Source organism: Aplidium turbinatum, chromosome 16 (assembly GCF_918807975.1).
Source record: "Aplidium turbinatum chromosome 16, kaAplTurb1.1, whole genome shotgun sequence".
Classification (NCBI taxonomy): Eukaryota; Metazoa; Chordata; class Ascidiacea; order Aplousobranchia; family Polyclinidae; genus Aplidium; species Aplidium turbinatum.
This window is the reverse complement of record NC_137487.1, coordinates 5,344,126-5,368,457: the sequence shown is the minus strand read 5'-3', so window position 1 is coordinate 5,368,457 and position 24,332 is coordinate 5,344,126. Positions and strand designations below refer to the sequence as shown.

General features: G+C 36.7%; 1 protein-coding gene across 1 annotated transcript; it reads left to right on the top strand.

Annotated features, from left to right (window-relative positions):
- Positions 1 to 223: 223 nt before the first annotated feature.
- Positions 224 to 9,058, top strand: LOC145785946 (uncharacterized). Its single transcript, XM_082597640.1, has 3 exons — positions 224 to 725; positions 4,714 to 4,820; positions 8,531 to 9,058. Exons 1-3 carry the CDS (start codon positions 224 to 226, stop codon positions 9,056 to 9,058), a joined length of 1,137 nt encoding a protein of 378 aa, XP_082453766.1.
- The last annotated feature ends 15,274 nt before the right edge of the window (positions 9,059 to 24,332 follow it).

The following is a 24,332-nucleotide window of genomic DNA, read 5'->3' as shown; positions in this document are numbered from 1 at the left end:
GCCGACGGAAAAGATAAATGGTTTTAACAACTTACAGTACTTCGAACTTGTTCCAAAAGTACACAATCATCACTGTACTTTAAACAATATATCTAGCCTAACTTTATGGAAAAGGGTGAGATGGTTTGATTTTAACTATGCCTTCAACTCGACGTTTTCTTTACGAAAGAATTTTAGTTTTTCCGTGACAAAGACATTTCTGCTTATGTGTCTGATATTATCTATGACGTTGTGCACCGAAGGCGCTCCAGCATCAAAAGCCAGTACAGCGAACTCCTCATCTTTAAATGAGAACAAAAACTTGACATTGTCCGAAACAAACTTTGACAGTGACGTAATCACAATTCAAGAAAAAGTAGACGTAGAATTGGCAACTACAAAGTTTGATGGAATTTCAACAAAGACGAAACGCTCTGCCGTTGGACGACGTCATTTGAAAAAGAATTCCAGCAATCGGAAAAGGAAGAAAGGAATCAAACAGGGAAAGAAGAACAAAAGATTCCGTCGAAAACGCTTGCGGAAAAAGAATCGACGACAAAAAAGACCAGCACAAAAAAAAGTTCCTTTTTCACCGGAAGTCATTCACACCAAAGTGGATCGTAACGAGGTATTGGCTTCTCCTAGGCGACAGCGTCTTTACAACAAAAACGGAAACTCCTTCCATCTTGCCGTTTGGGGAGACGGCTCCATAAGTGGAGAGAAGTCCGCCATCCGAAGCAACAACAGTAAGTTTGTAGTCAGTTTTTAACGGTTTGTTTTCGAAACTAATCATGCAGTGCAAACACATACCCTAAAACATTTTCGTCTCGTCTGTATAATCGTAAAACAAGTGTTTGTGTAGAAAGGGTTGGCTGTTTACATGTTTGTTTCATATTGGCAATATTCAAGCAATAAGTGATTACAGCCAATGTCATAAAATCAATCTTCAAACACCTTGTGTAAATTTCTGCATTCTTATCACTGACATCGGATGGTTTCATCCCATTTGACTCGCCGACTTTTGCAGAGTGATTTAAAATAGAATAAACAGATGCTGGCCCCTTCAGACTTTCTTCAATTTATGAACTTCTCAATGACGAACAGAGAGGACTTATTTACCGCTATCAAAAAGTTATTAGTAGACTTAAATGATGAGCTGAGCACTCGCCGTCGCGGTAAGATCTTCTATTTGCAATACAAAGACGTTTAAAAAAAAAAAGTTTATATCAAAACGTAGGAAAATATTGACAAGAAATTCCGCTGTTCGTCCTTATCAACATTTGACAGTCCATGTTGACTGAAGGCTTACGCCCAGCCTTTGAGAAATATTTTATCTCGTCATGAAACTAACTTATTATTATCAATCGTGTATTTTCTGTTGTAATTGAATGGTGTGGAAATGGGGTTTATGATCCGGTGTTGTCTTTTGTACGTGGACCTGCTGTCATACGCCATTCCGATCCTCAACATACAGCAAATTCTGAAGTGTAAAGACTTCAAACAACATTATACTTACCTTAATTTAAAATATTTTTTTCTCAATTTTAAATTTGGAACTAACCTTTTAAAGAAATAATTAATTTGAATTTCATATTCAAAAGCTAAAATAATTTTAAACTCAAAATGACAACCAATAACTATCTTCAGCGAAAGGTCATTTTGATAATAAATTTATGTGTGAATATATATAAAAATAATCATACAGACGTGGATATTAGGTCATGGACGAACCATTTCAGCGATTAAAGATGCTTCGTCGAAATTTATTGCTTGAAAATTTGAAATCGATTTTATTTTGTGGTTGCCAAAAATTATTTTAAAACTTTGCTCACTGTTGAATATATCGAGCAAATTGTTATCGAACTTTTTTTTAATTGTTATAGATACCATAATTTTATTATCCCATTTGTCATTCGAATTTGCAGCAAAACTTATTAATAAAATTGTGTTAACACAAAATATTATTTACGGTAGGTTCTCCTTTCCAAATAAATTGAATCTGGATCTAATACGGTACTCCATTCATTTGAAATTGTCCTCAGATCTTTACATTTTCAATGGTTCCACCAGTGATTTTATTATTCGTTTTGTTATGATGTCAATATTGTGATGTATGTCACCTGCTCAAATTAGGACTTCAGCAAAGTAACATTAGTTTTTGATAAATATAACGTCAAATAACATTAAATTTGGGTTTTATTTTAAATTTTAACTTGAGCTACAACTTCTAGATGAAACTGTCCAGCCAGTAAATTTTTGCCCCACCTAATGTTTAGTTGCCTTTGACAACCAATTGCCCAGTTACTCAGTTATAACTTTCCTATCGGTCTTAACGTCCGTAACTTGTAAGTGTTGGCTCATTCTACTTACTCTTTGAACGTCGTTCGCTAATTACAAAGCACGACGTATGGTTAGCACGGATCGCGTCTTAACTTTGACTTAAACCGCAATAATTGCAACAGATTTAAATAAAGCTCAATTAGTTGTCAAACAATCGCATGACGGTAGATAATGATCGCCAGGTCGCACGTTAAAGCAGCCAAAACACCAGCACGGATTACTCAGTTTTCTCGCTAGTCGGCTACGCCGCTTAGACTAGCTGATAAACGCGACAGTTAACAAAAGTCAGCTGGAAAATAAGCGGTTCAGTCAGAAGCCGTTTGCATTGCGGTCAGAGCGATTGCAGCATGCATTTTCATAGAACTTTGCCTTCAAGAACACTTGTATTGGGAGTGCGAGTCTTATCACTTTTTCAAGCAGGTGTTCACTCAGAAAAATTGTTTTTTCATTTATGTCTCATATATCAATTTGACAAACATAGGCTGTGAAATGTGGAAATCTGTAGAACTGTTTTTGATGTACAGTCAACTTTTTTACAAAACAAACCGCGTATGTAAGCGCAAGTGTTAAACTAAAGTAAGTTTAGGCTTTATTGTACCCGAGGGAAGAGTTGTGTTTTTACAACACTCACATTTTCCTTTTTCACCACGAGAGTTAATTAGACACAGCCTTTGACCTGGCAACACTTAGATTTCGGAAACCATGGTGACCATTTTGCAAGAATCAAACTATGTAATTAACAGTGGAGCGTTTGCCGGTAGGTGGTGGTTGAATGTAAAAGGCCAATTACCTTCCAACTTGTCATTACTGAGACTACATTTACCAAATTGACTTCTCCATTACCAAACCTTGCTACGCAGATCGAGTTTAGAAAGCTAGGTGAAACATTTCTCAAATGAAACTTCAAATGCGTATTTTTTTTGAAAAAAATAATGGTTTCTTTTTGCAGCGATAAACTGTAGTCGAGATGTGACATCTTGTAATTATTTGGTTGCCTTAACCAAATTCGATTGACGGGCTATTCAGTTTGTATTGTTAATAAACCAGATGGGCATATCGTCGAAACTAGCGTCGAAAAATGGCAAACACCTGGGTCAATTTTATTGGTTTTTCTGACCCCACCGATTGGACATTGCGTGGCTAGAAAAATGTTCTTTTGTGTGGTTGGGATAGGAATTAAGATCGCTACACGCAAATGCCACCTTAAAAGTCGGGCTTTCTTGAACCATGACGAGTTTTGGCTTGAATAAAATAGAATATCATTGTTACAGATGTTTGGAAATTAGCACATTCAGTCAACAATGCATTGGCTGTTCTCTTGAAGCACGATAGGAAAAAGTTGACTTGTTGCGATTTTAGCTCGATATTGTGACAGTGCGAGGCACACTCTTAAATAAAACAACAAACAGAGCTGAGGTTGTTTGAGAAAAAATGCGGCGTTCACGTAGTATTTGCACAATAACAATAACAAAAGCTTTTACTTGATTTGGTTTGACGATAACTGGAGAAATGCATGAATTTCAAAGGTTAAAAACTGACAAAAGCAAACACAGACATTTCTTGTGCAAGGTAAAAAACGGTTTCTGTGATGCTTCTTCAACACTAAAGAACGTAAAAGCAATGCATCAAAACAGAATTAAAATTAGTTGATTCAGCTGTCAAACAAACTATGAAATGAAACTCCTAAACATACAACTTACTAATCTTTAATCTAAACATATGTTTCCTTCTCAATGTTAAAAAAATATTCATACACGAACGATAGTGAAAATAAAGGAAAGCAGGAAAAATATGCTCGAAGAAGAGAGGCCACATTATATTTGTTGGAAATTTTATGTAGGTCTAAATTACCTAATTATGGTCATGAAACTTAAAAATTATTTTTCTCGCGACAATATAAATGTTAATGGGAGACATTATTGTGTTTAAAACAAACAAAATAAGCTGAAAATATTACCAAGGTTAACAAAGTAGTTAGGTCTGGCTAAGAGTAGCTTAAGCTTATTCAACAGAATGTGACAGATTTAATTGTAAGTTTTATTGAAAGAAATGATTTTTATCTTCGATATAATTTGGTCGGGTTCAAACAGACACTCAACTTAATTGTGATGTGTCTCCGTTGTTCGCTTAGGATCAGACCTAAACATCATCCAATAGTTGGAATTATCTGCAATTATTGGGAAGTTGTGATGGCCATCTAATCCATTGTTGTAGAACTCATAGTTTAATCCATATCCCTGACAGCAAAATTCGCCATTTTTACATTGATGCAGACGTTAAATTAATGTGAAAATGGCGGATTTTGCTGTCCGGGATAATGGTGTTTTTATTGTATGTCTTTACTTCCCATTAATACCATTTTCCACCGATCTTAACTGTTTATCTTTGTTTCAGGCATTCTTGAAATCAGGGGTGTTGGAGCCGGGGGGAGAGTGACAATCATGGGTGTCGCGTCAAAGCGATTTGTTTGCGTCACGAAGAAAGGGGTTGTCAAATCCAGGGTAAGACAGTTTTCAAAATTCAACTTGGTCGCAATTATGTGGAAACATGGTAATGAAACAAAAATCAAATAAATAACCGGTCTCCAGCAAATCAACTGTCCAGAGATTGTCAGAAAAAAGCGCAAATAAAGTTTTTGAACTGAGCAATACTATTTGAGCGCACCAGCCTAAAAATCCCTATTTTTACACTAAAGCCAAGTCTGCATTCTTTGAATCAATGTAAAACTATTCATTTGTTTGGGCATTATACCGCAAAGCGTGGCAATAGTGGTCTTAAATTGCTTCGTAATTGGTGGGAAAGGTTTCAGGAAGTGGCCCGGAGAGGAAAGATGCTTCTGTGGTGCTGCCGCAATAATGCATTCCCAGAAGCAAAATTTATCCTTTTTGCATTGATGCAACGTATACAAACGTTAAATCAATGTAATAAGCGGATAGGTTTTGCTGGTTGGGTAGAAGTAGAATGACTTACCAAGTATCTTATGAATATCAGGCTGTTATTAAATAATTTGTTTTGCATATTAAAGTAGTAAGAGACTGGTGCAAACAGAAGATTGATAAAACTCCTAAGAAGTAGAAAGTTTCTTAGGTTGTTGTAGGTAATATATCAATAATTGGGAAACGACATTTAATTGTTAAATCTATCAAAAAATGTGGAACTAGATTTAATGCTTTTTCCGAAATATACCGGATATCTTCTTTGAAGTCAGAGAAGATTATAGCAAAGATTTTCTTTAACTGTGCGATTCTATTTCCGTTGTAAGCAAGACGTTAAAATACAAAGTGACAGAACGACAATGAAAGTATAAGCACCTTACCAAATCCTTGAGTACAATGTCAAAAGTCCACTCCAGTTATTCTTGGATAGATGTTTGACGTAATTGACTCTGTGATGTTTATTTGTCTAAAAGGCCAACCCAGCCCGTTGCCATCGCAAAGGGAAAAGTTTGTTATATTTTTAGCTTCAGACTGTCACTAAATCCACACTTCATGAGGTTATGTCAAAATGGAACTTTGAAGGAAATGTACTAGATTGACAATTAAAATTTAGTTGTTTTTTTTACAACATTGCAAGACTAAAAACTTCACAATTTCGTATCTATTTCGACGATGTTACATTGTCGTTATTTCCTTTGATTTACTACTCGATCACGTTGAAGTTGTAAAAAATGGTTAAAAGAAAAGTATTGATTTGAGAATGGGAACTCGCCCAAGAAATGCGTGAACCATTTTTTAGATTTACTATGTTTAAACGCTTGTAAAATTTGCTGCGGAGAATCACACATGCATCGTTTGCATACACAACAGCTGGTAATAAGTCAAACTTTCAGCAATAGGATATCTGCAAAGGTGTTTGCATTTTGCTTGAGATTCCGTAATCTTCAGCTCTCAGTTCCCGAGAATTTAGTTGTCAAACTTTTCGGGCGTGTATACCGAATACATTCGATCCGCACAAATCAATTAAAAAGTACCTTGACACTCTTTCTGGAAACTTTCTCCTCAAAATAATTCAGCTGTTTGCAAGTCCAAAAACAGTGTTTCGAAATTAATTCTTGTAAATTAGGGCAAATAAATGGCAGTCTTAAACGCTTTAAAAGCCTAATAGACTTGCGAGTTTTATAATGAAAAACCATCAGCCATCAATTAACCAGTAATGCTTTTTTCAATTGGTCACTTTTCTCTTGAAGTGCAAATTAAACAGAGATTATGAATGCTGTACACGTTTCAAACGAGCAACTCAATTCACAAATATCATTTGTGTGACTTCAAACCTGATAATTAAACTCTTCTTCGTAGTTTTAAAATATTGTTACTGCTGAAGAAAGGATTCGTTTAGCAAAAGCAACGTCAAACAATCGTTCATTGGTGTATCGTAATTGCAAATCAAATTATTCAAAAAGACTTTGCTTTATCTAAGGTGTTGATTATATCTTTTTAAACTATTTTTTTTGGTGCAAAAGCGTATTTGGCAGAGTGAAAAGAAAGAAGTGACGTGCTGAGACACTATAGCATTTGTCAGCTGAAATTTAAAGAAATGACCTTGATTTTGGCTCAGAAATACCTACTTGATCAAATTTCAATCGATTACTTAATTGAATTGGAATAAAGCTACCTGTTTGTCATTGTTTATGAAGACCTTTTCGTCGGGGTTAGTTTCACAAAATCTATGACCGTGACTTCCGTGCTTTGTAAAAACTTCACCTTTCTATTTATAGGATTGTGCCTCTTTTATAGACCAGTAATTCTGCAAGCCAATTTATCACAACTGTGGTTTGATTCCAAAAAACTTACTGTATTCTTTTTCACCAAGCCGTTTAAATTACATTTGATCAAAAGTGTCGTTATTAAGCTGTAAAGCAACGGAAAAGTAGCACTGTGTTTTAACAATATAATATTGTCAAACTTTATATTCCTTCACAGTTTGAATTAAAGCGATGACATAATTCGCTTTAACGTCTGCACTTTATGGTCTAAAGAGCGGTATAAATGCTATTGAAATTAAAACTTTAAAAGCAAAGTTCTCACCAACAACTAAGCTACGTATCCTATTGAAAAAAGCAAACGTATGTTAAAGTTACAGTGATAAACGTACATGTCCTAATCCTCGCATCGAGTTCGTCAGGTCTATAATATGTCTTTACTTACGTACTTCGTCAAAACGAAGTAAAATTTATCAATATCCACAAATTCAACATGCTCTTGTTTAGTTGACAATTGGTTTTGTGATCGAAGAACTAACAAGTAATGATAGATCAACCCTTGGTATGTGTGTTGGAGCATCTGTAAACACTTATCTGCAGTCAGAATACTACGTTTCAACACAGCATTGCAACTATCAGTATTAGTAGCAAAATCACACAATCTACTTCAATGCAAGCCATACAAACTCTGTGGTTACAAACTTTTCCGTGTATACGAAGCTTGCAGAATATAAATTGCCTCCTTGACTAACAAGAACAACCCTAGGCGTGCACATTCATGGCAAGACACATTCAATCTCACACTTTACTGCTATGGAAATTAAACACAGACGGAAAGAAGTATTTGAAAAGTTTACAAACTTGTTTCAACATCGCAGTCCAAGCTTCCAATTGTTGAGGTTAATGGGCTTGACCGTGTTTGTTAGCATAATAACTTGGGGTATGCGCAAAGAAAGGGGTCCTTGTTTAATGCACAAACAGAGGCGGGACTCTGAAAAGGCGACAATATACTCAATCTCAAGAAAAAGCTTGTGATCTGGAGTTGTTTCACTTCCTTGGACTGAAGTTTCAGTTTGTTTTGCAAACGGAGACACGGTAGCATATAGCCTAACGCATAGCAGCCTTAAACTGCACTTCTCATTATCCATTTTTCCCCTTCTGGTTTGATTAGCTCATGTATCACACTAGCAAGGATGTAAACAGCAGTTGAGACTAGTTGAATAAGATGGCACAGCAAGATGTAACAAATCGATCTCACTGTCAATATAAGCATTACTTTGCCATGTTCTCCTGTCACGAGAGATCAAATAACTTTAAAGATGAAGTTAACTCGTTTCTAAAGAGACCGGAAATACACTTTCTGCTTCATTACCGCGCTTTCCCTTTGATTTTTGCCCGTTCTGTGCAAATCGTGCTTTTAAAAAGTTTGAAATTTGAACATTTTCAATTCTGTCTTTGAGTATCAGTTGATTTTTTGACCATATTTTTCATATGTTATCGTTTGTTTTGCAGAAAAAGTACAAAAGGTCGCGCTGCCAATTCAGAGAGAAGATCTTGCTGAATAATCAGAACACGTACGAGTCCCTATCCTGCAAGGGTTGCTTCCTCAATGTCAACAAAAAGGGAAGAGTTCGGAAGCTGAAAGGAGCAAATCCTAAATTAATTCAGTCTCACTTCCTCCCTTTAAAAATTGGAGAACTCTCTGCCAGAAAGCTCCCCAACTATTTGCCGGCTAAAAAAGGAAAAGTTTTATCCGTAAATTTCAGTAATTTTAACGGAACAGAAGAAGAGATTGAAAATCTTCTTGCCGATCTTTTACCAAAATCTTCTAAAAAGAAGGAAAAGGATGACGTCAGTGAAAAAATGTCTGACGTCGTGATGCCAAGTTTTCAAACACCGGACAGTGAAACGGTGGGAAAACGAAAGCATTCGTCGAAATTCCGCCAGCCCCTGAACCATACCAATTTTGTAAAAAAGTCAAAAAAATCTGGAGTGCTAAATGACCCGGATAAAAAAATCAAAGAAAACGCCGACTTTTGATGCACGCGACCCCGCAAGCCCGGAATAATTCGCCGAGATGCATCTGAATAGAAAAAGCACCACGCCCTCAACAGCGACGCCATCTCGTAAAGAACTAAACAGCATTTCCAGATCCCCGACTTGATTAGGTCACGGACGATTGAGATCAACAGTTTGGGCGCAAGTTTGCTTTTACTTTCAGTCAACATCTAAAAACGTCGCATCAACGTATGCTTTGTGAATGTTCAAACATTTACAAAGTGTACATTGTTATGATATTTGTTTTGCCGCTCCAAGATCTAAGGAAGTCGTGAGAAAAATTCATAACTTAAACCAACCAACGCGCTATTTCAGTCTGCTCTAAATTTATTCTATGCGTCATTGAAACAAATTGAAGTTTAATTGGCAAAACACACTGTTTTGGACAAGTTTCAAGTTCCACTCATTTCCATCATGTTTCAGAAGATTGCTGCCTGGTGGATATATAAAAAACACCGAAACTTTGTTTTTTCATTACGTAATACAGACTAACTTTTATTAAAGTTTTCATGCAAAACAGGATATTATTATCTTTGTTTTTTTAAAATATTAAGAACCAAAGAATTGATTGAGGAAACGCGAAAGCAGTTTGGAAGAACCATCTTCTCCGCGCAGTAGTTAAGTTTTAAGAGATAACCACAATATTTTATGTCCATATAAATAAGGCTACAAACGTTTACAGTCATCAGCAAAACAGCGTATTTTAATGCAAATACAACGTTATTGCATTGCGTATGTCTACAACACTGCAGCACTACAAAAAGCGCTAAATTTTCGCTGCAATACTTTAAAACGACGTAATCATCTACATAGGACTTGCAGTGGATAGGTGACCTATATACTTTTAATTGCTTTCGCATTTGTTTTATTACGTCAAGTCTTCCACTTATTTATTTTATGTTTTTCTATTGTTTTTGTCAATTGTCAACTAACAAAATGAATTCTTTTTAAATTGTCTGTTGACGTTAAATCAATGTATAAAGTACAGTTTTTTTTAGCCGCGTTATGTCACAACTTGGTACGCCACAGAAGCCTACAGCAACCTAACCAAGTTTGTTGTTTTTTTGTTATGAATTGTTATGTAAATTAATGTGACTCATTTGTTCCATTATCTCTTTTGTCTAAATCTAAAACTTATGACAAAATGCTTGCTTGTCGTTGAAACTACACGTTTTGACGTTAAGTAATTACCAAAACCTGTTGGTTTACTTTAAGAAAACATTTGCATTTTCACCTGAATGGCTTCAACTTCGACAGGAGAACTCAGCTGGTAAAATGTTGTTAGTTTTCTTTGCAGCGACACAAGGCGCTTTATTGTTCCTTCTTTGCAAACGTAACAATGTAACAATTATGCATTTTACTTTTTGGGAACCGTTTGCTTTGTGATAGATTATTTAGTCTGAAACCATTAAGACTGAGGATACTGTGCTCATGTCTATGGTATGTTATTATAACGTCATGTAAACGTTTGAACACATCAATAGATCGCCTGATGTGCAAACTTGTCCGTCTTTCTTGAATTGTAATTGTGGCCTGTTCCCAGCAAGCAATGCAGTCTTTTTTTTACATTGATTCAAAGTCTGCCGAATCAATGTCCGCAATCTGAAAAAAGACTAATTTTATGGACCAGTGCTTTTATCGCGTCTATTCCAAGTCCAGGGAATAAACTATTTATTTCTTAGCAAAAGTTGTTTTTGTTTGTCTTATGTTTTGATCAAGAAAAATTCAGACAGCCTCTAGTGAGACAAAAAAGTAGCCTAATTTACAGCAAACAACAAGTTTCGTTTACCAAAAAAAAAGATATTGCCATCAATTAGGCGCTATTTGCAAGTAGGGTGTAGCATTCCAGTGCTGACGACAGGAAGGTAGCTCCTTCTCAACATGAAGTGACTTATTACTAAGAATGGAACATCGTGAATCTGGGGTGGTAAAAGGATAGGCTCTCGACCCCAGAGGCTCACACGACGACTGAAAATATCAAGGCTGAACTTTTTCGAAATCTAAAAATTATCCGACCAACGTCAACTAAACAAATTAATAAAATCAGTCAGGTTTGGAAGCTTTTTTAATTTATTAGTTAGCCTCAATCAAGCGCCACAGCTTGTGAGACACGGCTGTGGTGTATGGACAACAATCTTAATATGAAATCTGGTACTACGTGAGACAAGTTTGTTTCATATTTAAAACTTGAATAACATCAAGGTACATATTCTATGGGTTAAGCCTAAATTTAGAATACAGAACTATACAATTAGATTCAAGTTTGGGTTAACGCTCTGAGTTAACATCCATGAAAGAGAGACGCAGACTGATGCTCACATTTCGCAGCTGAGTTTTGGTTTTCTCATCAACGAATTTTCGTGATACCGCATGTTTTTATACCGGTATTTACATGAATTTATTTGCGCTTGCTGCATTCAGCTAATTTATGCAGTTGCTGCAGTAGAACTTTGCTAAACAAATCTCCAAGTCTCACCATCTTGTTCCTTTTCAAAAAAGGTAACCAAAATTTCCAAGTAAAGGTTACTCCTACAAAACTTATGTTATCAGGGGAGACGCTGCCGCTACATATCTCTGTTGCATACAAATGCATGAGACACAGAACATGTCATGCCACGCGTTCAATACAAAAATCATGTCAATCAACAGTGTTGTCTACGCTTGTTGTAAGGACTAACTCCTTCACAGATTCACTCACGTATGTTTATTGCCTAATACAGGTGGCGTTTCGAATCGTGACAAAACACGTGTTAACACACAGGTGTAACAATTGTTTGGAATTGTCCGCAGATGCCCTTGACTGTATCTTTTCATTGGCTCGTTTCAAACACAGCGCAGATCAACATGACACCCAAGACAGGAATATGCGTTGGCTGGTTGACCTGAGACAGGGATTAGAAGCTGTGAACAAATTGGCAAGTAGATAATGAGAGGATTATATTAAAGGGAAACGGATGGGTGGTGTCCTATGGACGCTTCAATTCGTTGGACAAAGCTCATTTGATGATTGATCTTAATCCGGCTGCGCCCCACTACACTACTTCATATTACCAACAACGATAAAATTTTTTTTTTATTTTTACATCTTGTAACGTTAACGAATGATTGTAAGAAAAATAAGTCTGGCCTTCTCAATAGCTAAAGCTGTGCATGTGTGTTATATACATTGTACGATGTCATTTCTTGGGCAAGGGATCGCTACATTTTGATGGACGTTTTACATTATCAAAGTTTCAGTTTGTATGTGTATTCATATGCATTGCAGTCACATTGATCGAATCATTTTGAACTGCAGTGGAAACAACTTTTTATAGTTGTCGAAAGCTTACGACAGCCCACAGCAGTTTATATTTTTCAGGGCACCTATAACGCGGTGAAAATGTTTTTATGTGCGTCCAAAAACTGAGAGAATAATATTCAAAAGCACACATTGCTAACTTAACCAGTCTTAACAATTAAATTAACTTTTTTCAGGGATAATAGAATTGTGAGATGAGATGTGCCTTCTTGTAGAGGTCGGATCTTCACCGACGGATGTTCAAAATTTTACCAAAAAAACTATACCACGCTATATGTGAGAAAAATAATTGCAATTCTTCTGTAGTCACGAAAAAAATAATGTAAAATGTTAATGCAATCTTAAACTAAACTTTATAATTAAATTGCTACAGAAATCCAGTTTTGTTTATAATGGTTCAAATACAAAGTGTGCGTCTTAAAACAATTATTGGACCACAAAATACAGTATCTTAAAAGCGAGTAAACATACCAGAAACGAAATTTGTCAATATGTTCTCGAAGGCAAGCCTACGAAAAAAAAATAATGTGAAATTTAATTGCAATTTTAAACTAAACCTTGCAACTCCAACTGCTACAAAGGTCGTTTTAATTGCATATACTTGGGTCAAAGACAAAGTGTGCGTCTAAAACAGAAAAAGACTATTGGCCTACAAAATTCCCTAAAACAGACCAAAGCAAGGTAAAATTTCTCAATATGTCGGATCCTTAAACCCCCTACCAGACTATTTGCTTCTTTGCACTCATACATTATCCTTGTCTCTTTCAACTTTTGCTTTATCGAAATTCCATGACCCCAAGTTTTCTTTTATAGATCCGCTACTGTCCCGCATACTTCGAGAAAGTTTGAGTCTCAGCTCCAATCAAGATTCACTGATTTATTATTGGTTTTTGCACCAAGTCAACAGTACAAAGTTTAGCAAAAATATCAAAGATATTTATGGAAAAATTTGTGTTAACAGAGTCTGTTATTGCCCTTTGACTGAGGTAATGTCCTTAAAATTGATCAGGGTCTACGCTAAAAGTTTTTATCACAGTTTCTTGTTGGATTTCGCTGCAGACATGGCGATTCCATACAAACAAACCACCAAAATCAGAAAGTGGGCTATTTTTTAAGCATGTACACTGTACAGTGCTATCTTTTCTTTCACACAATATTGCAAAAAGATTCCTTTGTATTTTTAAGACGAGGCATGCCACCTGCAAAGAATAACTTGTTTACAAAACTTTCTGGTCCAACATTGTCATGATTTTGTTTGTTTTGCTGATTTTGAAGCCGTGGACTTTTCTTCTCTAGTTTATCATTCTTTTAACTCAAAGATCAAGGTTCGATACACGTTGATTTAACGTATTGTGTGAATTGAATGTACGATAAAATATTGAAGTTGTCAAACGATCTTTCGGAGCTGCCAGTAAAAATGTTGTATGTCCCTTCATTGTTTGTCATTGCTCCGATGAACACGACACTTAACCCACGTGACCCATAGTCACTCAAGCGTGGCAAAAAGAAAGGCGACTGACATGGGAACAGCTTTTGATGTTGAAACTGTTTCCTACCTGTTCGGTTTTTCCAAAAACAGGCAAAATCACTCAAAAATGGATAAAATTGCTTTGATATGGTAATGGCGTGATTAAGTGACTGGGGCACGTAAAAAAACGCTTCGTTTTTAAAACTTCCATCAACAATAAAAAAATGCTGTAACCTACCAAAATATTATTTCATTGGCAACCCACAAACATAGTCTGCTCACAAGGCTTTGCTACTGCACACCTGAGATATTTGTTTAATTGCTGAGACCCTTGTCAGGTGCAGGTCAGAGTTGATTGACTTAGCAGCGGTAACATTCAACCAGGTTTATTGAAGAAAACGTTTGTGCAAAATTTGCTAAAGCACAGATGCTCAACGACCTTGCCTCTTCGTGTTTACATTTTATATTTACGTCAACAAACGGGTTGCTCACGTGTGGCGATCCAATCAGCTATGAAAGTGAAAGATCTTTTCTTCTTCTCTCGTGTTGTCGCTATATGTCAGGGCATCCGTTGGTTAGCCACTGCCTGGTGTCGTCATCGATGGAAATTAGGCCTTTCATACCATGGGGTGGTCTGTATAGCCGGCAATCCTTGATAATGTGGGCTGCCGTCTGCATTTTGCCACACTCACAAGCAGCACTCTCTGCCAAGCCCCAGCGCAACATCTTTTGTTTTTGATGAACTCTTGTAGGCTGCAGCATTTTTTAGAATGCTATTCGAAGGAATGTTTTGGCAGCGGCAGCGCTGTAAAGCTGCAAACCCAGTCAATGTTTATCAGTTGAGATTCTTCATGTTTAATTTTTGCAAGTTTTTTATTTATTATCAATTTTAACTTTCTTTTTAGCAAAATGTAAATTCTTTCAAGATAGTCTTGCTTACTCAAGTAATGAAGCTGGTCAATTTCGATTAATTGATGGAGTCACTGAATTTAATTACTGTACAATCGAGTTCTATTCGAGTTGAATTCTCAACAATCTTCTAATTTTTTATCTCAAGTTTGAGCTGTCAGATCGGTTGTCCGAGTCTGTGGTGGCTTGGATCAATTAGATTATTGGTGGCTTGGATCAACACATTAGATTAAATTTTCAAGTCAAACATCATAAAAAAAATTCTCGAAAATTCAACCAGTTAAGCCCACTTTATGATCGTGATGCAGGTTTTTATAGGTGAAAATGGCAACATCAAAGTAAACCTGTAATTTATCTAGTTTTCAATATATTTGAAGCAATAGCAAAACTTAAAGCTCTGTGGTTTAGATGTTACATCTGATTTTTAAAATTATTTGACCGATAAAAATGTAATGAATTGTAATTTTCGCTTTTCACCGCAAGTTGCCTTTACTAAATCATGTATGATGTAGAGATAGTGTCCTTTATGACGCAAAGCCCGAGCACACATGACATGCGATGCCAACCCTTTCAAATATTTCAAATAACATTCAGCTAAAATTCTCACCGATTTTGAATTTTTATTACAGATTGCGTTTTGAAATTACACATTGGTCTCACGATACAGAAGCGTGCCAGATATGAAAATGACCATATTTGGTAGGAATAAAGAGAAGAGTTTCAGAGTAGAAATTAGCGTGTTAGTCACATTTCAAAAAACATGAATCAAAGTATGGACCAGCTGCAAGTCATAATGCAGGTCTTTGATTGAACTTGCAATGTGCGCAGTTTCATATAATGGTGCGTTTTTACTCTCATAAGTCATAACTAGGGCAACCAAAAGTCAATAAAGTCAAAATTTTTCTGCCTTGCTCAAAGTTCATAAAACGTCCACAAACTAAATTTCAGGCTGACACGAAGAGAAGTTTCAAAGTTATCAAGTAAAAAAAAAGTCAAAATTCATGGTTAGGTCAAAATTTTCTTTTAATGTAGTTTTTTTTCTCTCTATTGATATTTTATTAAAAGCTACACAGATACTGATTTTTTGTTGCAATTTTTGTTGCTATTCTGACGTAATAATCGATTTGTTGCAATTTCTGAGGTAATAATCTTGTTTCGCCCACTACTGACGATTGAATATTAGCCAACTACCCTGCTGTTGATCAGTTGGTTGCCAGGGTTAAAGCAGTGACCATTAAAAACAGGTCAAGAAGAGCTAGTTTTACTTCCATTGGCCAACCTCCACAGCCAAATGTAACTAGATGGGTTACTTGGTTGAAAGCTGCTTACTATTATTCAAGAAGTCTACCAGAAGTAAGGAATATTGCGGAAGACTTCCATGATGGTGGTGTCTTGCTGCGGCGTGCTTAAGATGCTGTAAAAGCTCCCAACTTAGCTACTCACCTTGTAGAAATAGAGGAGCAGTACAGCGCACTGTTCGATTCAATTCAGAAGATGGAAGACAGCCGATACACCATTCAAGAAGCTTACCAGAAAATGAGGTCCCTTAACTTTGGTGTTGATGACTGCCGAATTGGAAAATATATTCAAGCAAGAATCTCAAGGAATAACATCAAGTGCATTGTGAAAATGGGACGAGATGATATTTCACTACATTTTTATAGCCTACTGAGGAACTCCCAAGCAACTTCTGTAGCCTATTTCTCTATTTTAGGAAAAATTTTGGCGAGAGACAGGTACTTCAAAGGCGATAATGTGAAACATTAGTTGATGTTGAAGTATAATAGTGCAAAACCCTCTCAGTAATTTCGGGATATTTAAAGACACTCCATATTTATCTTTTGCAGTTTTTCGAGTGACTTTCTTTATACCTGTTCGCTGTTCGATAGATGTGGTGTCCTTGAGTCTTCCACATTTTTCTCATATTTCATTAGAAAAGAAAATATCCTTACCTAACGGTTTGATTTCTAATATGCTTTGTATTTCGCATTTGGGTTGCAAACGCAGAAAGCTATTGGTCAAAATTAGGTCAAAATTTGTAAATTATAAAGTCAAAATTTCAAGTTTTTAGGTCAAAAAATTGGTTGCCCTAGTCATAACGAAGGTTAAAGGCCGTGTAAACTTACTCAAATCTCGTGTTATTTGCTGTACAACTACAAATTGAATCAGTGGCGTAGCCAAGGGGGGGGGTTTTGGGGGTTACAACCCCCCCCCTTTGGCACGCGTGTGACGTCACGATATTGAGAATGATGCTTTCAGTCTAGAAAAAAAATGCCTAGTCTAGAAAAAAAATAAAAAAATGCCACCGGACAGCACCATTTTACAGGAATATTCATACCCACATTTTTGTTGAAAATGCTCTCAGAATGCACCAAATTCAAAGTAATTTTTCAAAATTTTCTGGGGGAGGCCCCCCAGACCCCCCGCCGCTGGGTCGTCAAACCCCCCCCTTTCGAAATTCCTGGCTACGCTACTGAATTGAATACACGGAGAGTAGGCTGGCCTACAAGGCTCGGTTTATCTTAATTTTTTAGATGCTATGGAACTGCTCGAAACATTTCACCATCTTTTGATTCAAATTATTGAGCAAATCTATTGATCCATACAGTGCCGGTGTTAGGGTATTTCGGGCCCTGTGCGGAATATGCTTTGCGGGCCTCAATGACAATGATCCAATTCAGTAGCGTAGCTAGGTATTTTGAAAGGTGAGGAGGGGTTGACAGCCGGCGGGCGAAGCCTGACGATGTTTTCGCCGAGGGCGACACTCAGCGGCGGGGGTTTGGGGGGCCTCGCCCAAAAAAATTGAAAAATTACTTTGAATTTAGTGCATTCTGAGAGCATGTTTAACAAAAATTTTGCTATGAATATTACTGTAAAATGGTGTAGTCCGGTGGCATAGCAAAAGGATAAGATCATGTTTTCTTTGGCATTTTTCGGCCTAAAGCTGAGTCTCTATGTTTTCTTGTTGCTAATTGTGAATCGAATTGAATTTTTTCCATTACAAAAATTACTGCATTTTCTGAGTAAATTGCGGGCCCCTTAATTTGTGGGCCCTGTGCGATCGCACGGTTTGCACACCTTAAAGACCGGCACTTATCCGTAAGACACTCAGGCCAAGGACAATATTTTAGTTGTTCCACAGACAAACAGAATTCATTTTACGATTTCTTATTTTTGTTAAAATAGCATATTTTTTCTTTAACGAAATTCACAAATCAAAACTAGATTTCTGTAGAAGTTAGAGTTAGAGGTAGAATTGAACTTTGAAATTTTTTTTTTTTATAATCACCGAAGGATTTCAACATATTTTTTCGCAAAGTATATCGTGTTAAATAGCTTTTTAATGAAATTACAAAAACACGTTAAAGGTTTTCTACAATGTTTTCTGTAATATGCAAGGCATATTTCACCTAGCAAACCTTTTTAATCACTGGGATAAATTAATTTAATTGTTAACCAGTTGAGTGAAAGATAAACTTTACTATTAAAGTTATTTTTAGTTATGACCATCAATTGGATCTCGAAAATGAAACTGATTCCACTCAGCAAGTGGAAAATTGAAACTTCAAAGATATTTCAAGCTTCAATGCAGCAAAGGTCACAAATTCTATTTTAGGAGATTTTTGTCTAGATTTGAATTTTGTTAAGGACAATCGTCGTTTTATGTCCCAGAACAATATTTCTTTGAGCACCACTTTCTAAGCAAGCCGGCCAAAAAATGAACTGAAATAATGCTTCAAACAATCTCATGCAACATTTGTTTCAATAAGAAATATTTATTTTAGAAAATAGAATAACGATGGTCATGTAAAAATACATTTCATTTCTTCTCGTCTATTTCTAGTGTGTGATCTAGCTGTTCCCAAAGTGGATCTGCCGGCATAGTAAAGACATGATGCGTGGTAGATTCTTGGTGTCCACAAAAGCGAATTTTTCATCTTACCATGTTGATTTAAATTTTTTAAGCTTTCTTAATGTTTGGACTTTTAAATGGTTGTTACTTACTAATAGTTTAAAATGGCGATTGCTTCTTAATTTGAAAAAAATAAAAGTAACAAAAAAGTAACTTTATGAATACATCACAAAAACGAAACGCTTCGTCGTTGTACTAACATTTAGTGTGATTTAAGTGTTTCTTCTGTGTCATTTCAATTTTTCTTTTTCGTTGAACTTGAAAGAAAGAAAAGTACAGTTTCCCTGACCTGACTCTATTTCTGGTATGCTAGACCATGACCGAAGTTGCTCAGGCCCGAGCAGCTGGACACACGTCGCCTTAAGCGTAAAGGAATTTATTTTACTTTTCTACTAATTGAAATACGAGATTAGATGCAATACAAAACAACATGTTTTAGTTTATTGGCTGTACATTTTGCTGTTGTCCAGTTTCAATAGCAACTTTTATTTTGAGACTACTTGCGGCCAAAACATCTTTTCTTATAGAAACCGAAAGTTAACGTGATTCAACACAAGCTAATTCCTACAAGTCCTTTTTTGATGATTCATTTTTGATGGAGACGAGACACGGAAAAGCAAAAGCGAATCTTTTTTTTCATAACAGATAAAAAAGAAGTTGCAATGCACGGTAAGTTATTTTGTTTGTAGGCGACTTGTTCGAATGTTCGTGCCTACAAGCAAGCCTAAATCTTTGTCCCGTGATGCCCAGGTGATTCCCCAGACAACAATTTTCATCATTCAACTTTCAACGTCGACCAGACAATAACAAGACCAAGATATTTTACAAATGTCGAGTTTTTTTTAGCTTCGTAAGATTACAATCGTGTTATATCAACACAACGCTTTTGTTAGTCCAATCAACAAAGCTATGACTTTGAAATGAATCGATTACAAAATGTAACATTGCGACAACATTGTTTCGGACTAATTTTTTTAAAAATTTGTGTTGCGTTTTTCTAACACCAGAATCATTACGAAAACATTTCATCAACTAAAACTAAACAAAGCTACGTCAAATAAAACAACAAATGCCAAGCGCAAACCAGGTGTGACCGAGCTAACAGTATGCAAAGAAAAATTCCCCATAGACATTTCTATTTATAGATCAAATTAAAACCCGATTTTATTGAAACTTCTTTAAAGGTGTTGCAAATTAATTCTAAAAATAAGACAAGTGTTAAGCTATTTATTTATTCTTTGACAACCTTTCAAGAAAGGTTACGGTTGCAATGCAATGATTTGAAGTTTAAATAAACTTGCCAATGCACATTGAAAAATGTAGCGGCAATAATTTAAGTAACTTTAGCAGTAACATTGTACAGTTTGGAAAATATTGATAAGCAAATAAAACATCAGAACATAATTTATGAATCATGTGCGGTACCAATTACTGTTGTTTAAAGCAAAGCTGCAATGCGGTGGATTGCGTTATTCAGGCTCCATTTAGGCATCTGAAAGGTTGAATAGGCCACTACATACACTATCTATGAGGTCCTAATTCACGTCAATTTTAGTTGCTTATGTAAAATTTGCAGACGATGGAATACCACACGAGTTAGGCACTCGCTTTCCAATCATGCGAATTTGGTTCAACTGTTGGATCAAGTCGGTTGTCGAAAGGTCGCTACTAACCTCTGCACAAGATGGAGGCTAATAAATTGACCATTCGTGGTTACTAAAGAAAATGTTGCAGAGAGAAAGCAACCAGTCGCCCTATTCATAAGCGTAGCCAGGGGGGGCAAAAGGAGCCATGGACTCCCAAATTTTCAAAGTTTGGATTCCGAAGTTGAGCCCTTTGTTTAAAATATAATAAAATTTGTAGAAATTTATAACGTTTTCCAAGACATCTGGCTATTAACACCCGCAAGGATTTGTTTTAGACACACAGAAAGACACCAATAAATTTTGCAAATCGTAAATCGCGCAAAAGATTTACGTTTCTTTTAACTAATTTGTGGAGCAATTTCAGAATGGCTTACTCTGTTGGGTTTTTGTGTAGTTATTGAGTTTTTGTGTAGCTGAGTTTTTGGTGTTCTCTAATTTTATAAGTTAATAGCTGTTTATCTGCTAATAAATTTCATACAAATATTACCCTAAAAGTGTTTCCAGAAAGCGCTATAATCCATTATTTAAGTGTAAATTTGCAAAAATTTTCCGGGGGCGCATGCCCCCGGACCCCCCTACAATAATCGTGCCTTCGGCACGCTCTAACCCCCACCACCTTTATTGCTTCCCTTGCTCAACCCACCAGGATACGCCACTGCACATCAGGTGGCGATGGCTTATTCAAACACTTTGTCGTTCTCATCATTTCATCAAATATTTGCCCCCCCCCCCAACAATTTTTTCTGGCTACGCCACTGGCCCTATTCTGGTTAGCAGAGTCTCTGAGAGGATATCTCGGTTCCCGGACCAATGGGAGTCTTGGGCCCCAAATCAAAACACTTCTAGGAAAAACAATCTAAAGAATACGAGGTGGTTTCTTTAATTTACCGGGCCCCTAAACCCATCCCGGACTAAATCCAAAAGTACCTTCTGGACCCCCAGTCAACGCGAGGTTATTGCTCATTATTAACAAAGGCACTAAGTGGAGTCTAAAACAGGTACTAGATTTTGAGAACCTTATCCTTTCATTCCCCGATGCTTGGTATTACGTAAGCGGGGATGATCACTCTCGCCATCATCTTTACCTTCATGGATTTTCTTTCCACCTTTTTTAAAGACAGAGTCACTGCTCCAACCTAAGCAATTAGTTTAAATTATCTTGTTTGTTCAAAAAAATGCCATCTGAAGAAAAACTAACAACATACAATTGTAGAAAAAATAACGTACATATCGAATATATGATGGCAACTCATAATATAGCCCATGACACAACGAATTTTAACAAACAAAACATTGGTATTTATCCTTAATTTTTGAGTTTTTTTTACCTTTTTGCAATCATGGGCTACGCTGTGGAAGCAACGTCACCGTTGAGTAGCAAAGGTCAATATGAAATCTGCAAATCATACGCAGTTTGGACATCTTTGTCTAGCAGAAAATGATAGGAATCAAGATAACATTTTAACAAAATTTTTAGAAGTTAAAACATTATGTGGAAAATCATATCCTAGGACCAGAAAGATATCACTTGGAAATTGCAACAGAATGTAAGAACTGCATAAACGCAACCTTTGAAAATTGAAAGCAATAAGCGCATGCAGTAACAACTTTTCTACACCAACCGCCTATTTGTAAACAAATCTTGACATGCACACAGGGGCGCCGGAAGCGGGGGGGGGGGGAGCAGGGGGGCGGATGTCTCCTGCCCTCAATTTTTCTGCAGATGGAGGGGTAGGGGGGGCAATGGTGCCCTTTTAAAGTCATGTAAGCTACTGCACATTTTGCAATATAACACTTTCTGCTGTTCGCTTTTAGCCTATTTATAATCTTTCATTTTTGCCTCAAAATAATATTTACGGCACAAAATTTTGCAACTGCAACACAGTAGGCTACAGGCCTAACTCGTTTTTTTTTTCGCCAGCCATCGTGGCCTACCGTGAGCTCCTTCTCGGCGGCCAAATCTGCGTGCTTGGAGGCCAAAATACAAAATAAAAATAACGATAGCACAAGTAAATAAAATTAAACTTGCAACAATGCTAAAATGATCACTCAGTCTGGGCCTGGGCGACGTCCTACAATAGAATCGTTGCACCACGCAATAACTGCTTTATCGGGATTGTAATCCAGTAGTGAGGAACCATCTAACGACACTCGCACGAGTGTCTCCAATGTGGCTGATTGTTCGCCACTCCCCTAGAATTCTTTTTAGCAACGAAAAACAACGTTCGACATGTGTTGACGATGATGGCAAGGTAATAAAATAAGTATTTCAATGATGTGAAGGACATTACTCAAAGAAGCACAATTTTTGCAAAATAACTTATGATCAAAAAATTTTTCCCCTTGGATGTCAACTAACCTAGTTCTCCTTTTTAACAACGATTCAATGTCCGGCAACATCGAATCGACATAAAAACGACAATATTGCCAGCCGATGTAAATTAGCACTTCGGATTAAGACTTTGTTAAAATAAATGTCGGGAATTACAAACAAGACTTACAGCGCTGGTGATCGCAGATGGATATATTCCATTCCATCAATAACGAATATTCCCGCACAATGCAACAGTGGCGATTATGACGCGCTGACCTAATTTTGCGTCACTCTTTGATACTACATATTTTCGACAGTTAATCCACGATCATTCTATTGCGAAATTAAATAATTGGCTAGAAGAGACCGGCGGCCAAACTTGGCCGATTGAGGAGGTAGCACCGGCGGTCATTCAAGCACTACTTAGCGGCCATGGCCGCAGGCTGCTTTAAGGCTTAACAGTTAGGTTACATCATTATAACATGGCATAATGCCATTTTTTGTATACCGGACACTTGTAGGCTATCATTACTCAATAGCCCACATAGTGAGTTGATAGATTATCGCTATCGCTATTAACATTATCGCTATATCTTATCTTAAAACTTGAAAAAAAATTGGACTTTTAGCAAACAAAAGTGCTCTTTTTTTGTAATCTTGCTCCCCTAGTCAAAAATCGTTCCGGCGCCCCTGCATGCACTTCAATTTAACTGTGATTCGAATATGGACAGCTTTGTCGTATGCACATGAATAATAATAAAAATAATACATTGTGACCAAACATGAAAACTCCCGCTAGAGGGCGCATTTTCCTTTAGCATTGGCTCCACTCCCATCAACATAATCAGACAGATAAATTAATCAGACCGCACAAAATTCAATTAAAAAGTAGATTTGGGCGGACATTATTCTGCCCGGAGAGCGTGGTTGAGTCACCTCAATTAAAAACCACAGAGTTTCAAACACACTTTTAGAGCAATTATGACTAGGCCTAATACTGTAGTGTACGCTGCTCGACACCGTTTTAATAATGCACTTGACTTGATAGGGCGAAAGAAGTGTGTGTTATACAAACCCTATAATCAAAAAGGTGTGGTTGGTAAAAATATAAAATTTATTTTATCTATTTGACGTAGAGTGGTTTGTAGTAGGCTAGGCTAGCCTACACAATGACTTAAAATTTTTTACAGTTTTAAAGTTCCCGGCAGGAGAATACGAGATGACTAAGTAAAATGGCCCTGTTTATGTGCATAAGTGTTTAGCTCAGGCAAAATTAATTTTGTTGTTACGGGTTGGTGGCTGACTACATGAACACAAGAAGTCTTTTGTTGCCATCGTGGTTGTGTCATGGTATCCAGGGACGGCAAATAAAACTGACCACGAAGTGATCCATCAAATCATCACAGATTTTTGTGAATTTTCAATGTTTCAGCAAAAACTAAAGCCAGTCTATTTCGATCTCGCAGCCTATCGTTTCGAATGACCAAATAGACTACCGGTCTGACACGATTGAGGTCGTAGAAGTGCACAAGGCAACTACTGGGTGCATTTATAACGTAGGCTACTGTATCGGTAATAAAGTTATTGATATCATAAGTATTAGCAAATCATGTTACTTATTTGTAGCCTACCCTTTAGCACAGGGGTTCCCAAACTTTTTACGATCTCGTACCACTTGGACGCTCTATACTGCCAAGCGTAAAATATA